Below are 14824 nucleotides of genomic sequence, written 5' to 3' on the forward strand. Positions count from 1 at the left end.
ACCGGATGGAAGACACCTCCTGACCGATCGACTGCACTGCGGGATTAAAGGTAAGTGGATTTTTTTTTGTTTTGGGCATTTTCCAGTTTACTTCCTCTAAAAGGAATATAAACCTTAAGGTTAGGAGTAAAAGTACCTCTGTACACCAGATACAGTGGCTAAACGGCTTGAGGCTGTCTGAAGGACATTTAAGTAGAAGCAAAACCAAATTTTTGCCTGGTGGAATAATTTGGTGGCATAAATTCAATACTTAATTCTAGAGTTTTACTCTAAATCAAATTATATGTTGTCATACCCTACAGTAACAGATATCCCTGTGGTTCTAAGTTTTGATTCTACCATAATTTTACTTCTAAAATGTCTTAAATTAAAGAGAACCCACTAAGCTGAAGATTGATAGATTGGTGTGTTTCCCATGTTGCCGTTGTAGCAGCATAAAATGCTCCTCCCCACAACTACACAGATTTACCTCCTTTTTTTACTGCACACAGAATAAAGAAACCAAATGCTTTAAAGATGAAGATTAATATGATATATAGTTCAAATAGGAAATTAGGTACTATATACTCATACCTGTAACTTCTGTGGTGGCAAAGACCAAGAGTGAACTTGTTGGGCTGGAGTATGTGACACTATATTGCCACTGCTCCAGGTTTCAGAAGAATTCTAAAAAAAATTAATACATTCAATATTTAAAATTCAATGAATTAATGTCAGTCTAAGATGTTAGGTTAGATCTAGAAACATGGATATGGTGGCACAACAGAACACACATCATTTTAAAAGAAAAGTTAAAAAATAAATACATGATAACAAAACAAAAAAGAAAAAAAAACTAAACAAAACAAAAAAACAATGGTAAACACTGCTGAGAAAAACTAAGCCTGAGATACACTCCCTGCATATAGAAACTCCCTTTATGAAAATATCCTCCATCTGGTGATTATCCTGAATGAAGGGTGATGGTTTAAAGAAAAACACAGCGTGAGCCACATACATTGTTTAGCTATGTAAAATACCTTTGCTGGACTAGAAGTTCTTTTCCTCTTGGCAGGACTTGACAGTTCATCTACCTGGCTAGAAGGAGTCATATGTAGTGGCAAGGACTGCTGTGAAATTGGTGTTTGACTGAGGCCTAGTACAGATTCAGCATTCTGATGATGAGGTTTACAGGCCTAAGAATTGTAAGAGAGAAAATATGGGTCTATGTAATAGGTATCAGATTCCATGCCAGGAGAGGACAGGCGTTTTAAACCACCTCTGGACAAAACAATATATGAAATGTGGATCCACATACAAAACAATGACTTCAGTCCAGCAGTAAAATGAAAAAGATGAATTGATGTGAGGCCTAATATAGTTTGGTATTAAAAAGAAGATCCACAAAGGTTCTTAGTTGGCACCCAAATTGCAGGGAGATTTAACTACCTTATCTAACACTCAATAACCTGTACCTTCGGTATACACAAATAAAAACCAGCTTGAAGCTTAACAAAAAGAAAAAGAAAAACCTGCTAAATACTGAAAATAAGTTTTAAAGCTGGGTGTTTTCAGAAAATAACCCAACTTCTCACCTGCTGTGCTGAGTTCATGGCACCCTGCCTGGAGGTAAGCTCTGCGGGGATTGGTAGGCTCCATGCCTCCTCAATACTAGGAAGCAATTTAGTTTTACTCTGTAGACTACCTTGAGGAAGGTTACACAACTGAGCCTAGGAAAAATTATTTGAAAAGGAAATTTAACACAGGCCTAATTTATTATGAGCATGTCCACTACAACTTCCTAACAAGAAGTAAGCTTTGTAAATGCCACTTGTGGCTTTTCTATAAACAGATGTATAACAGGGTAACCAGAATACAAACCTTTGAGGATAACAATATGCAAAAGGGAACTCTCGATGTTTAAAAACACAAGGGTTTGGAAATCACAGTACGTGTTTTCTTTAGTCTATGACAAAGAGAAATGTACACAACAAAAAACGATACACTATGTACAAGAATTAAGTAAATGGGTGACAGGCCGCTTAAAAAAAATATTATTTATTCCACAAACCATGAAACAAAGAATGCAAACAAATTCTTAGGGAATGAAGGTTTGATGAAAACCAAGAGGTTTACCACATTCCTACAATTGTATGGTTAATGGACATGCTGAAAGCAAATAAACAAATCCAAAATAAATATAGAAATCTACCTGTAAGTACTTAATCCGAGCTGCAAGTGCAGAGGTATTACTACAATTTTTGCTCCTTGTGGCATTTAGGTAGCATTTGATAGCATCCTGAGGCTGGTTGCAGGATTCATAGAGTGTACCCAGATCCATCCAGGCTGCAGCATGGCCATGGTCCAACTGAACAGCACAAATATATGCCTGCAGAGCATCCATAGGCTGATTCTGCTGTTGATACAGCACACTAAAACATACAAAAAAGGTCAATACTTAAGGCTACATAGCCAAATCTATGAACTACATTGATTCTTAAAGAAACAGATTTTTGATACAAGCTGACCAAAAAAATAGAAAAAAACAAGAGGAACATACCCTATTGAACACCATGTGTCAGCACTTGCTTCTGACTTATCAATAGATTGCCTATAGGATATAAAGGCATCCTGAACTTTCCCAATACTGGAGTAGCACCTGATGAAGAGAGTACGATGTGAATGAAAAAAAATGTATAAGATAATGAATGAAACTGTTTAAAGAAATATATTTTAAGTCACAGGTTTTAAGAAGGCCGTTGATGGTATGAAGTAAAGAGAACGTGTCCAAATCAGTTTTAAGCACACAGTTTTTAGGCCAGCAAACTTTAAACGGAATACCCATTAACCTATTTTTTACCAGTGTAGTACATTTGTGTGTACTATGGTAAACTGCAGTGTGTTTATAGTTAAGGACATGGCAAAACTGTTTACCATGTATTGATAATACACAGACATTACTGCTCATATCCACAATGCAATAATGTAATTGGACTCTTTGGATTCTGACAAGAAATGATTCTTGACTGTCAATAACCAATTTTTTTCTTTTCTTTTTTTACCATGACTACCAAAAGACAGAGACACAACTTATACAGCACAAAATCCACATAAACCACACTTTCAACACCTCTGTACTAGAAATGACATTCTTGAAATATTAAAAAAATATAAAACAAAACTTACCTTCCAAGGAAATACCAGGACTGACCAGAGTTGGGATCGGCCTCTAATGATTTCTGAAGATACTGGATGGCATAGTTGGCCTTTGTGACTTTATCTCCCAACTGATCGATAGTGTGATGCATCCATCCTAAAATAATACAATTCTTCTCGTTAGGTTTTTGAACTTAAGTGTATTTTCAAAGATTAATTCCAAGGATTAAAAACTTTTACCATTACTGGGAGAGTAATAAGGCACAAAATATTACTTTAACTGTCACCCCCTAGGTAAAAGTGCAAACTCATTTTGCAATCTATTTGCAGTCTTCCGAAAATATTTTAGGAATAAATATATATTTTCTGAAAGCAGAGGCCCTGTAGAATAAAAGTAGTAGTAGGTAGTAATGGTGATTTATTATGTCACGCAATACTTGCAGTATTGTAATCAAACCTAGCTTTTTTTTATGATCTGGGTCACTTCTGGGCTTGCTTTGCAGCGCATTGAAGTAACACAAAAGTTTTACATGTACTGTGGTTTTTTGTGCTATAAAAAAAATTAAAAAATCATGTCGATTTTGGCAGCCTACAATAGACTGCCCTAATATTTAATTATTATTATAATAATCAATTTAAAAAATCACTTTCTACTAGGTGACACCCAAAATCCCCAACTTGGGGAGCCATTGTTTCTGCAATAATGGTGCAGGGACTGGAACATGATAAATGGTTTACAAGATAAAACATTTCTTACCTAACTGCTGCAAAACAGTAGCCTTTACTTGTGTAGGAAGGTTTTCGGTCTGCAGAAGTTGCTCATATGCTTCTTTTGCAGAATGGTACTTTCTCTGTAAAAGTTAAAAGAAACAATATTTTGGAATCAATACAGCATTCTATATATTATATGTTCTGTTAGTACACATTAATGTTTAAAGGAAACCTAAAATAAAATGATGACTTTGGTCAAATGGTCCCCTCAAGGCTGCCATGCGGGGGAGGACTATCCCATGGAAGAGTCTCCAGAAACCAAGAACCTGTTACCTAGCTTGCTTTTTTTCTTGGGTACAACGTAGGTTGAAAATAGTTTTTTTTAGTCATTTCTTTCTCTCAAATGGCACCCGCAGGAGTACTGTTGTTTAGTCCCCAGTATTTTTTCTCCCTGAATCCTCTAGCAATTTTTTCTAGAAAAGCCCAGGAGCTGATATTTTCAGCTCCTAAACCTTGTACTGGACCCAAGATATGTCTGACAGCTGGAGGTGTATGCCTATATGTCTGCTAAAGCTACTGAGACTGTCAAACAGCTATCACAATGCCACTTTATAATTATGCTGGAGATCAATCTAATATCTATATGTCTAAACGCATGCAGCATCCTCTTACCTTCCACTAAAATTATCTGGCTATTCAAAACACACTACAAGGTGTTATAAATAGGTAGTGTCAAAGTTTGTTTGCTCCGTCCCGCCTCTCACACATTTTAATTGGGCAATCAGGTAGACTATCTGTGATTGACCATTAAAAGTTTGCGGAAAGATGTTGGTAGTGAACTCCAACACCAAGACATAGGAATGGTCTGCTATTTCAGCATGTAGAGAAGCTGATAATAAGAAGCTGTCAATATGAACCAAGGTGCTAGTTTGAATTCTAAGAATACTTCTTTAACAATATAGGACCATTGAAGGGAGCTGTGAGAATAATATTCCTAGACTTTTAGTCAGTGCCAGATTTTGTGCACTGGTCTTGGAAACAGTATGATTTACAATGAAGGGCTTGCTTTGGCAAGTTTGGCAGGGGTTCAGCATTCAGGAGTCAGTCTTGGACATGCCAGTTAAACAATATTCTGCCAAGTTAACTTAATTGAGCAAAAGAGACTTACCTGTGTTTCGTACAAGTGAGCAATGTGAAATTGAACTGGAAACAAAGAAAAAATAAATATTTTACTGTACTTTTTATATCCCTACATTTGTCACAGAACAAACAATACTTTTAAAAGGCTTATAAAAATAAAAGGCTGGTGGTTACATTATTTTCCTTTTCCATCTGATTAATTACACTCCTTTTAACCACTGGTTTATTTTTCCACAAGTACTGACATATTCCCATAGTAATTTAGATAACATCTAAATTATCCACATTCTGTGCTACTGAAGGAGCTTACAATCTAATGTTGCGCTATCATATGTTTTTTACATGCTCTGCTACAGAACCAGCACACACCCAAAGAAAAAACAAACTGAACATTCTGACTCCATAGCAATATTTGGCATCAAAAGAATCAAACCCACAATCTGAGTGCTGTTATCCTTTACGATAACCCTTTAGTAACTGAATACCTTGTCAACAACAACAAGCGTTAAAGCTACAATATCTTTATATGCTTGGTGTCTACTACAGAAGCCTTACACCTGCATTATATTCTTGCAGGCAGTTCCTAGGGAAAAGTTTTGTATTTCTCTATATAACCTAAAGTCAGATAATAAATGCTTGCCTGTTGTGTTCTGATCGAACTGCTACTTTTGGAAGTACATTATATTTATTTTTTTTATATCCACTTAATAATGTTCATCTGCACAATTCAGGGTGCTACTTTTAGTAATATGTCACCTACCGATATACAAGTAGCTAGCATAGAAGATCAGTCTGCCAATAAAATGCAGAGCATATAAAGATTCTCATTACACTTTTTTACATTTTATGAAGTGACAGTCAATTTACTTTACTGAAATTTGATAGCTGTATTGAAAGTAATGCAAAGTTTTTTTTTTTTTTTTTAATTAACGGACATGCACCAATTTAATTGCACATGTCAATGCAGTAACCCCTCTAAACAGACATTTCAGAACTATGGTAATGATTCTAAGTAGAAGCAAAGCACCATCATTGAGTTTTTGACATAATGTGGGATGGGGATCGTCCGATATAGCATGCTACAAAATGTATATAGAGGACGCTATAAAAACAATGTGTGCAGATGTATGAATAGGGTTAAAGAAAAGGACCCAAACACTGCAGACAAACCACAAAGTGAGAGACCACTGACACAAATTGGCACATGTGGAAAAATTGAGTCACACAGACTAATCACAATCTGTAAGCTTCATGCATACCTGGGCTATGGTCACAATGACCTACAGAAGGTAGTGGAAGACCAGGGCTACTTACACACGTCAGATGATTCTCGTCCAAAAACCGGCTCAGGGCTGGTATCGGACGAGAATCTGGCATGTGTACATTGATGTCATTCATGGATCCATCCTGGCAGATCCATGGCCAAAAAAAAAGTGGGAAGAGGGTGCAGTGGGTTGTTCAGTCTTTTGCCGTTGGAAAGGATTGTGAAAACCTTAGTACGCAGCCTTAGGAAACAGGAAAGTGTGTGAGTATGTGTAGCGGGTACCTTGAAAGCAGACACCTAATTGGAAGGGGAAAATGCTGGAAGCATTTAAAGCCAACAAATCAAAATACTTTTTTTTTTTCAGATCTGCTGACAGAAATAAAAGCCAGTATCTTAACAATATGGGGAGGAATAAGTTAATGAAATGGCATTAACACCTTTTTCCAAGGCCTAGAATTTTCACAAGTCACAGATTAACAATTAAAGCCAAGATTGCATTTCTCAGATGACATCGGTGTAATTTTCCAAGATTTTCACAAACATGGCTATATTTTGACAAGTAAGCAGTACACTGAAAAACGTATAACGCGTAGAAAAGCTATAGGGAGAGAAAGATCAACAAGAACCTGGAAAGGATCCACATTTGTTTTTAAAATGTACAACCGTACGCATCTTTGGAAACAAATCGGTAATTTGGGCTGCTCAGTGGTTTCTCATCTAGTATACAGCCCGTAACTGTCCCTTCAACTCTCGCTTGTTCAGGATAGTCTTTGGAGATAAGGTGATGTAGAGGAAATAGATTCAAAAAGGCATATATGAGTTTTGTCAGAGTATTATTTGCGTGATTAATTCAGCAAATGTGCCAGAGTTTGTGTTGAGGAAGAGATACTTCACCAAAATGTGTAATTTAAATGACTCTAGTGCAGCCCTTAAAAGTGAAAGTATAGCAGCTGTGCCACTCAGAGCAAATATATATTGTTTTATCTTCTAATATACACTAGCAAGGGGCAGCTAGTGACTGCATGCTAGAGATCAATGCAAGATTCACTGTATAGCCTTCGCTAGAGGAGCTTTGTTTCAGAGAAAACGGCAAAATAATTAATTACCAATCACTCACTGTACTAATGACAAAGGTCACAACTAGAGGAACATAGATATCAGACGCACAAATAACCAGCAAATAAAAACGGGCATCTTTTACTCCTTTCCTACTCCACAAATTAGGACCAAAAAGGTTTTGGTCTAGAAACAATAGGCCATAGTTCCCTAAACTAATGCAGTGTAAGGCCTAATAGACAGAAGCAGATTTACTGCCAATTGCTGTGTCTATCCAACAAGATTGGAAACCGATAAAATTCAGATTGGGCGCATTGTGTTATTTATCTTGATACCAATGATTCTCTACTGTTGTTTTCCTTATTACCGCTTATTTGTGTCCAAGTCATTATGTTCTGTTACAATGTTGTTACTATAACTTTTCCTTTGAAAAACTAAAAAATATTTTATAAAAAAAAAATTCAGATTAGAATTGATCAACTGCTCGCACACACAAGACCTGTGTATGTTTGATATTTACCAACACACCATCCAAAACACAAAATCATCACAATCTGTCAACCACTAATTTCCCTTCATAATTTCAGATGCAATTTTTGGTTTTTATCAGATACTTTCTTTTACTAACAGAAATTTTTCAGAAATGTCAAAGCTCTGTTTTTTAACATCTGTTGGGGAAAATAAAAGATATTAAATACACAATCACCTTCTACCTGTAACTTAAAAAAATGGCTATTTTACTAAGAAATCTGTTTTAAGACAACTCATATAGAAAGGGACATCAGACTTGTAATTCACCATCACTGAGCACATGAATGGTGCAGTTGAAAAGAGAATGATGGCTTTGCAAACACAAAAGGCTCAGAGAAACATTAAAATTACACTTACTTTCAGCTTTGGACAAAGTGCAGGGATTACAGTCAATCAAAGCCAACTGAAAATGCTATGGGAAGAGGTAAGACAAGATAGTTATACTGAGCATATATTTTAAAATAGGATGTAATCAACTTTACATTTATTTATGCTACTAACTGCATTGAGCAATAGTAAAAGCATAAAGGCAGAATCAATATGAATAATATTTAACACTCTATATAACATTAAAGAAATCACTGAAAAATACTGAAACATTAGGGTTGTAGCACACCAGTTCAAAAATGTACAGCTGGAGACATTTTCCCTAGGATAAAATTCAAACCAAATGGTCAAAATTAACTAAAAGTCACATAATTTGCATTAAGGTGAAGGGGGTGAATGATTTTTTTTTAATCACAATATATTTTTTGATCTTTCTGCATCCATACCTGTAAACCCATTTTGCCTTTGTGTATAGATGCACATGCTTAGATTGTGCAGCTTTGGGACTGTTACCATGGCAATGCTACTTAGGGAATTTGAAAAATCACCAAATATGAACTAAATAATAGCACAGAGATAATGGCAGAACATTATGCAAATGAACCCACCACAACAAGCAGCACATAATCCAGTAGTACAATTACAAAGCATATGCAATGGTGAAATAAATGCTATGACAAGACAATACCAAATGTATGCTTAGAAATCATTATATTATATTAACAAGTGAATAACACAAATAAATCTATCTGAAAATCAAATTTTTTAGAAAGGGACTTAAAATTATCAAAAGCAAATGTTAAAACTATAAAAATGATATTTCTGCACATACAGATAAACAATGAATGTTAAACAATCAATTATGTAAAACCCAGAGGAGCATTTAAGAAATACTGAAAACAATACATACACCTGCCATTAAAATGACAAGGGCAGAAAAGCATATAGGTTGTCTCAGGTCTCCTATTCATATGCTGAATTGATAGATATGACAGTAAAAAAGAAGCAATCGTTAGATGTCAGAATACAAAATTTCAGCACAATGCTACAGAGGAAAAATGACACACTCACCAATAAAGAAAATAAGCCCTGTTAATTTCGGAATCTCCTGTCTGAAAAAGCAGCAGCAGCTAGAAAACATCTGCACCTCATACAAATATTGCGGTACTGAAGCTGGCTACTGCTGTGTGAAATGGTTATTATGCAGGAGAGGCCACTGCAGTTCAGAGACGACACACAATACCTCAAGGCAGACAGCAGTCTATAGAAATTCAAATCCACAGTAAGAGGATTTACCTAGAAAGGGCTGCCCTGAATTTTAAAAAGTGATAGTACTTGAGAACAAAATCAACATATAACCAAAAAAAAAAAAATTATATCAAGTTTGGAAAGTGTATCACTGAGTTTTTTTCAGATTGTAGGTACATAATACAGAGAATTATATACATATTTATGTACACTCATTGTCCACTTTATTAGGTACACCTGTTTAACTGCTTATTAATACAAATTTCTAATCAGCCAATCACATAGCAGCAACTCAATGCATTTCGGCATGCAGACATTGTCAAGGCAACCTGCTGAAGCACCAAAAAGGGGTAAAAGCAAGGCACTTTAAGTGATTTTGCGCATAGAAAGCTTGTTGGTGATGAGCAGGCTGCTCTGAATTTATCAGAAACTGCTGATTTACTCGCACAACCTATCCTATACCGAGAACGGTCTAAAAAAGAAGAAATACCTAGTGAGGGGCAGTTCTCTATGCAAAATGCCCTGCTGATGCCAGAGGTCAATGATGAATGGCTAGAAATGGTACAGCCGAGGGAAAGGCAAAAGTAACTCAGTCATCCACTAATCAGGAACTAACGTATAGTCATTTGAAAAAGAAACAGTATTCAAAAAAAATTATCTGCTCTTAAGCAAGCCTTGAAATTGGGTAAATAGAACACCACATGACAGATTACACCATATTATTAAGTAACAACCATTAAATAAAAAAACAGACTGTGAAAAATAAGTACAGCCATAAGAGTTCTATATGAATTAAGAGGGTCAAGAATGGGTCATTCTAAAGTGAGCAAGGTGAAAATTACAGGTAAATCACAGACTTGCTTGTTTGTAGGGGTTGCCAGAAAAAAGCATCCTATCAAAAAATGAAAACAAACAAGGCATCATGACTTAGGTTTGCAAAGTTGCAAACAAACAAACCACCACTTCTAGAACAATGTCCTTTGGTGATGGAAAATGATTTGTGTTTTTTTTTTTTTTTTTTTTTAAGCACAGGACCTGAGCACCTTGTTTTCATTGGGTCGACTAAGAATTCCTGTATCAAAGTATTCTAGAATCAAAATAGGTCACAACATTACAACCAATAAAGCTTGGACAAAATTGGGTCTTGCAACAATCCCAACATCAGCAAATCTACAAAATAATGGTTGCAAAAAAATCAAGGTGCTCCAGTGGCTCAAACACCAGACCTCTACCTGATCAAAACGCATACACAAACTGCAAAGGCAAAATTGGGTTTGGTACAAAAAAAAAGACATACGCAAAAAAAAAATAAAGGCTCTGGGACTTGAGAAGGAATTAGGGGGGTTAAAAATCCTGGTGGTTGATGCTAGAGCATATCACGAATGTGCAAATTATCTCTAGAAATATACATTTTCTAGGTTACCTTCATAGGGAGAAACCCTTTGATGTAACTTTTAGTAATATTTCTAGAAGGCATAGGACATTAGTGGGCACGATATGTGGATAGAAGAATAAAAAGAATGAGGTGTGATTGGCATATTGCCACCCAGGGCTGCTGTATACAACAATTTCCTTTAACCACCCGGCCGTTAAACCCGACCTTGGTTCGGGGTAAAAATACTTGCAAAAAGTGTTAAACCCGAACTTTTCCCAGGTGGTTAAACAAACGTTATATTGCAATCCGATTGTCATACGTTATATGACAATCGGATTACAACTGTAAGAACATACTTACCCGGTCCCCGCAACTCGTCCGGACACGTCTTCTCTCTTCCTTCTTCTCCCGGCGAGTGCGTCGGTGCGGGAGGCGGGGCGGGAAATTCAAATAACTTTGTATTGAGCTCAATACTAAAAAGCTGTATTGAGTCCAATACAAAGAAATCTTTATATAATATATATAAAATTGTAATATATATATATAAAAATATATATATAAGCTACTGTACATATACATTACACTTTTTTTTTTTAAGATTTTTTTTTTTAAGTTTTTTTTTTTTTAAATTTAATTTTAAAAAATTAAAATTAATTTTAAATTTATAAAATTTTGGACATATTTCGGTGAGTTATGCGGTAATTCATTGTAATTCGGTGAATTATAGCCTACAATCTAAAATAAATTTCCACGCAAAAAATTTTTGCATGGAAGTACAGACATTCGGAAAGAATTAGAACACCCGGCGTTCGCGTACGCGTCCCTCAGCGATTCCTGATGATGTCAGTGCATGCGCCCATCGATGGGGGTCGTAGAGGGAAATTCAAATATTTTGTATTCGATTCAATACAAAGTCCTGTATCCAATCCAATACAAAATATATTTATGTGGTTTTGTCTATAGGTATGTGACGTTGGATTCCGTTTTAAAATTTACCACACTAGAGAGGTGTTTTAGAAAAATATATTACTATACAGTATACCGAATTATTGCATTTTCAGTATTTTTGATTTATTTATGTATTCTTGTTTAAGCTGATTTTTGTGTTACAGGTCTACAATTTAAAAAAAAAAAATTTCAATGTGTAATGCTTTTGGTACAGAAATCCAGACATCAGTGAAACGCCCAGGTGGTTAATAATGAATTTAAACAACGATAATACAACCCAAAAAAAACATGGAATAACTACTCCTGAAGGATATTCATACTGCTGCTTACTTTCTTGCAAAATAAATAAAAAAAACATCAACATGTAATTTAAAGCATAATTTTTGTTTCCCAGGCAGACGAAAAACAAAATCACCCAAAAAGAAAAACATTTTTCAATCACCTGGTAATATTTTTTTTTAAAAAAACACCTGGCTGATTGACAGGACACATGGCCCCACAAGAGCCCTTAGGTAAAACAAAGGAAAGTATTCTAAAACACCTTCAAGAAGGTAATTCAACACAGACATGTGGAAAAAGATGGTGGTTGTTCACAGTCAGCTGTGTCTAAAATTTATAAACAAACAAAATGAAGTTGGAAAGGGGAAACATACAGGTAGACCACAAAAAGACAAGAGTCAGGACAGAAAACTCAAAGCAATACACAAATAAAGAAATAAAAAGCAAATGGGAGTCAATGCTTATGACCAAAATGCGAGAAATTGACAGGAAAATGGGATTTATATACAGGAAAAACAAATGTAAACTATCATTAACACTCAAGTTGAAGAAAACAATGTTACAGAAGGCCAAGAAGATTATGCTGGAACTTTTGTTTGATGCCGTTTCAAAAAAAAAAGGAAGATGACTGCCTGAAGAAAATGAGCACATTTTCACACTCAATAACATTACTTTTCAAGCAAAAGAACAGGTGCTAATCTTGGACACTTTTCATACTCATCAAATAAAATAAAATAGTTTGGGGGATAAGGATGAGATTCTTTGGGATGATGATACATGTTGCCACTGAGCAAACGGTGTTAAGCTTTTTTTAGGAAAGGCATATCGATTTAATGACAAGCCCAGAAAACCGTAACTTCAGAGGTAGAACAACCTTAACTTTTTATAAATTAATCACCCCAATTCAGGGCTTCAGTGAAAAAAGTAAACACCCTTTTGTGAAACTGGTACATTTATCCACCCCACTTCACACAAAGGCATATATAGCACAAGGCGGGGATGGCCAGTAATCAAAAAAGATCAAGGACCAGAGGAGATACTGATGACTAGTCGTTTATCCTCCGCTTGCAGCTTAAGACTTTTTAAATTTAATATTGAAGTTTACAATCATTAATGCATAAGGGTAGGACAAAAAGATATCAAAGCAAACAAAAAAAAAAAAAAACATTGACACTGAAAATAATGACATTTGCCATCATGTTAATTCAGTAAAAGACTAAAAAAGGCAACAACCTCAAGTACAGATACCCCTCCCTTAACGACCAAGTTTCGTTCGAATGACCTGGTCATTAAGCGAATAGGTCGTTAAGCGAGGAGCATAGGAATGAGCTGGTCTGCAGAGCTGCGAGTGTGTTGTGTGGGTGTGTTGGTAACAAGTTTACGGATAGTCTGCAGACCCTGATTGCCAGTGAATTTAAAATGTATTTGTATGCAGGTAATCTTCATTAAACAATCACTTGCATTTGCAGTCGGCTTTCCAATGAGTACACTGTACAAGAACTGTACAGCAGTGCAACATCTACTCCTAATTATTGACCTTATCTTCCTTGCTGTGTATATGCATGTATATAAAAAAAAAAAAAAAAAAAACTTACACAAATGAAAAAACGTTTCTACAAGAGATACATGAATATAACCACACAACAAATGTGAATTGTGATCTTCTGGTTCCTTTCACATGGTTCAGGCCACAGGAAAGTTGGAGTATAATATAGGCTTATCTCAAGTTTAGTACAAGCAGTCTTGCACAAACAGTTCTTACTGTACAACCATGATCCAAAAACAGCCATCTAGCACAATTTTTTTTTATTTTTTTTTTTCAAAAATGAGAATACAGGACACACAACATAAAAATGTTCATTTACCTTTAAACTTGACTCATAGTCAGTGTTCACTTTGAACATAAGTCCAAGCCGTAGATGGATTTCCTTGGCGCGGCAAAAGCCAGGATCGACGTAAAGCACTTCCTGAAATGCTCTAATTGCCCTGAAACCATTAAAAAGGTAAAGTAAAGACTAGCAAAAAATGTTCCATATCAAGAAGTAACTGTTTTTGATGGTGGATTTATTTGATTAGGGGAAAATGAAGGTTGAGTAACCATGTACGTTTTTTTTCAAATGTTGCATTTATGTGTGAATACCTATTCAAATACCTACACAATCTTTTAAATAGTAAGGCACAATTTGTGATAAAAGACTGCATTTGACCTGCATTTTCAGCAGTTCAAAAGCATCAGATTAAGACATGCTGAAGGCAAAGAAACAAATAAGGACACAAAGCAGGTCAAACACAGCCTTTAAACGGTCATGTACACAACAGCAGAACTAAACCCACGCTTACCCACCTATCCCAGTTCCGTTGCAGGGCAATGCCATCTTCTTTCTTTTCTTCTTCCTCTTTGCAGTCTTCTGCCATCTTCGATGTCCATGCCAGGATGATGCAACTCACTCACTGGTGCATGAGAGTTTGTTCATTCCTGGCATATGCAAGGGAAGCCAGGATTGGCGGATTTCCCTGGTAACCATCGTTGAATTGCACATGTGTAGCTCAGTTTCTTCAACAGTTCAATCATGCATGTAAGACAGATTATTGCAGAAGGGACATCACCTGTCCATTTCTGCAATAACAACCTGCCTGATCAAGAATTTTTAAGTGGGACTTTAAATTTAATTCAATGCGATTTAGCTGACCTTAGCTTGTTACATAAAGACCAGCCATCTGTAGCATTCTGGTTTTACCTACTCAAAATTGACATGACCTTAGTCTGTCATTGCACTAATTTGTCAAATCTGGCATTGTGACTAGCCCCC

General features: G+C 35.8%; 1 protein-coding gene across 4 annotated transcripts in view; it reads right to left on the bottom strand.

Moving 5' to 3' along the window:
• The window catches only part of KDM6A (lysine demethylase 6A), a 55302-nt gene that overhangs the window by 23920 nt on the left and 16558 nt on the right, over positions 1 to 14824 (bottom strand). Inside the window, exons 6-15 of one of the 4 annotated variants that reach the window (XM_072426838.1) lie at positions 13880 to 14000; positions 8195 to 8249; positions 5015 to 5049; positions 3893 to 3986; positions 3166 to 3292; positions 2540 to 2638; positions 2192 to 2411; positions 1575 to 1709; positions 1020 to 1175; positions 574 to 666 (exon numbers count right to left, since the gene is read on the bottom strand). In XM_072426838.1, the coding sequence (XP_072282939.1) occupies positions 574 to 666; positions 1020 to 1175; positions 1575 to 1709; positions 2192 to 2411; positions 2540 to 2638; positions 3166 to 3292; positions 3893 to 3986; positions 5015 to 5049; positions 8195 to 8249; positions 13880 to 14000 (1135 nt within the window). The remainder of the gene's footprint in view (positions 1 to 573; positions 667 to 1019; positions 1176 to 1574; positions 1710 to 2191; positions 2412 to 2539; positions 2639 to 3165; positions 3293 to 3892; positions 3987 to 5014; positions 5050 to 8194; positions 8250 to 13879; positions 14001 to 14824) is intronic. The other 3 variants (XM_072426810.1, XM_072426818.1, XM_072426828.1) reach the window with 3 other exon arrangements.

Source organism: Pyxicephalus adspersus, chromosome 1 (genome assembly GCF_032062135.1).
Source record: "Pyxicephalus adspersus chromosome 1, UCB_Pads_2.0, whole genome shotgun sequence".
Classification (NCBI taxonomy): Eukaryota; Metazoa; Chordata; class Amphibia; order Anura; family Pyxicephalidae; genus Pyxicephalus; species Pyxicephalus adspersus.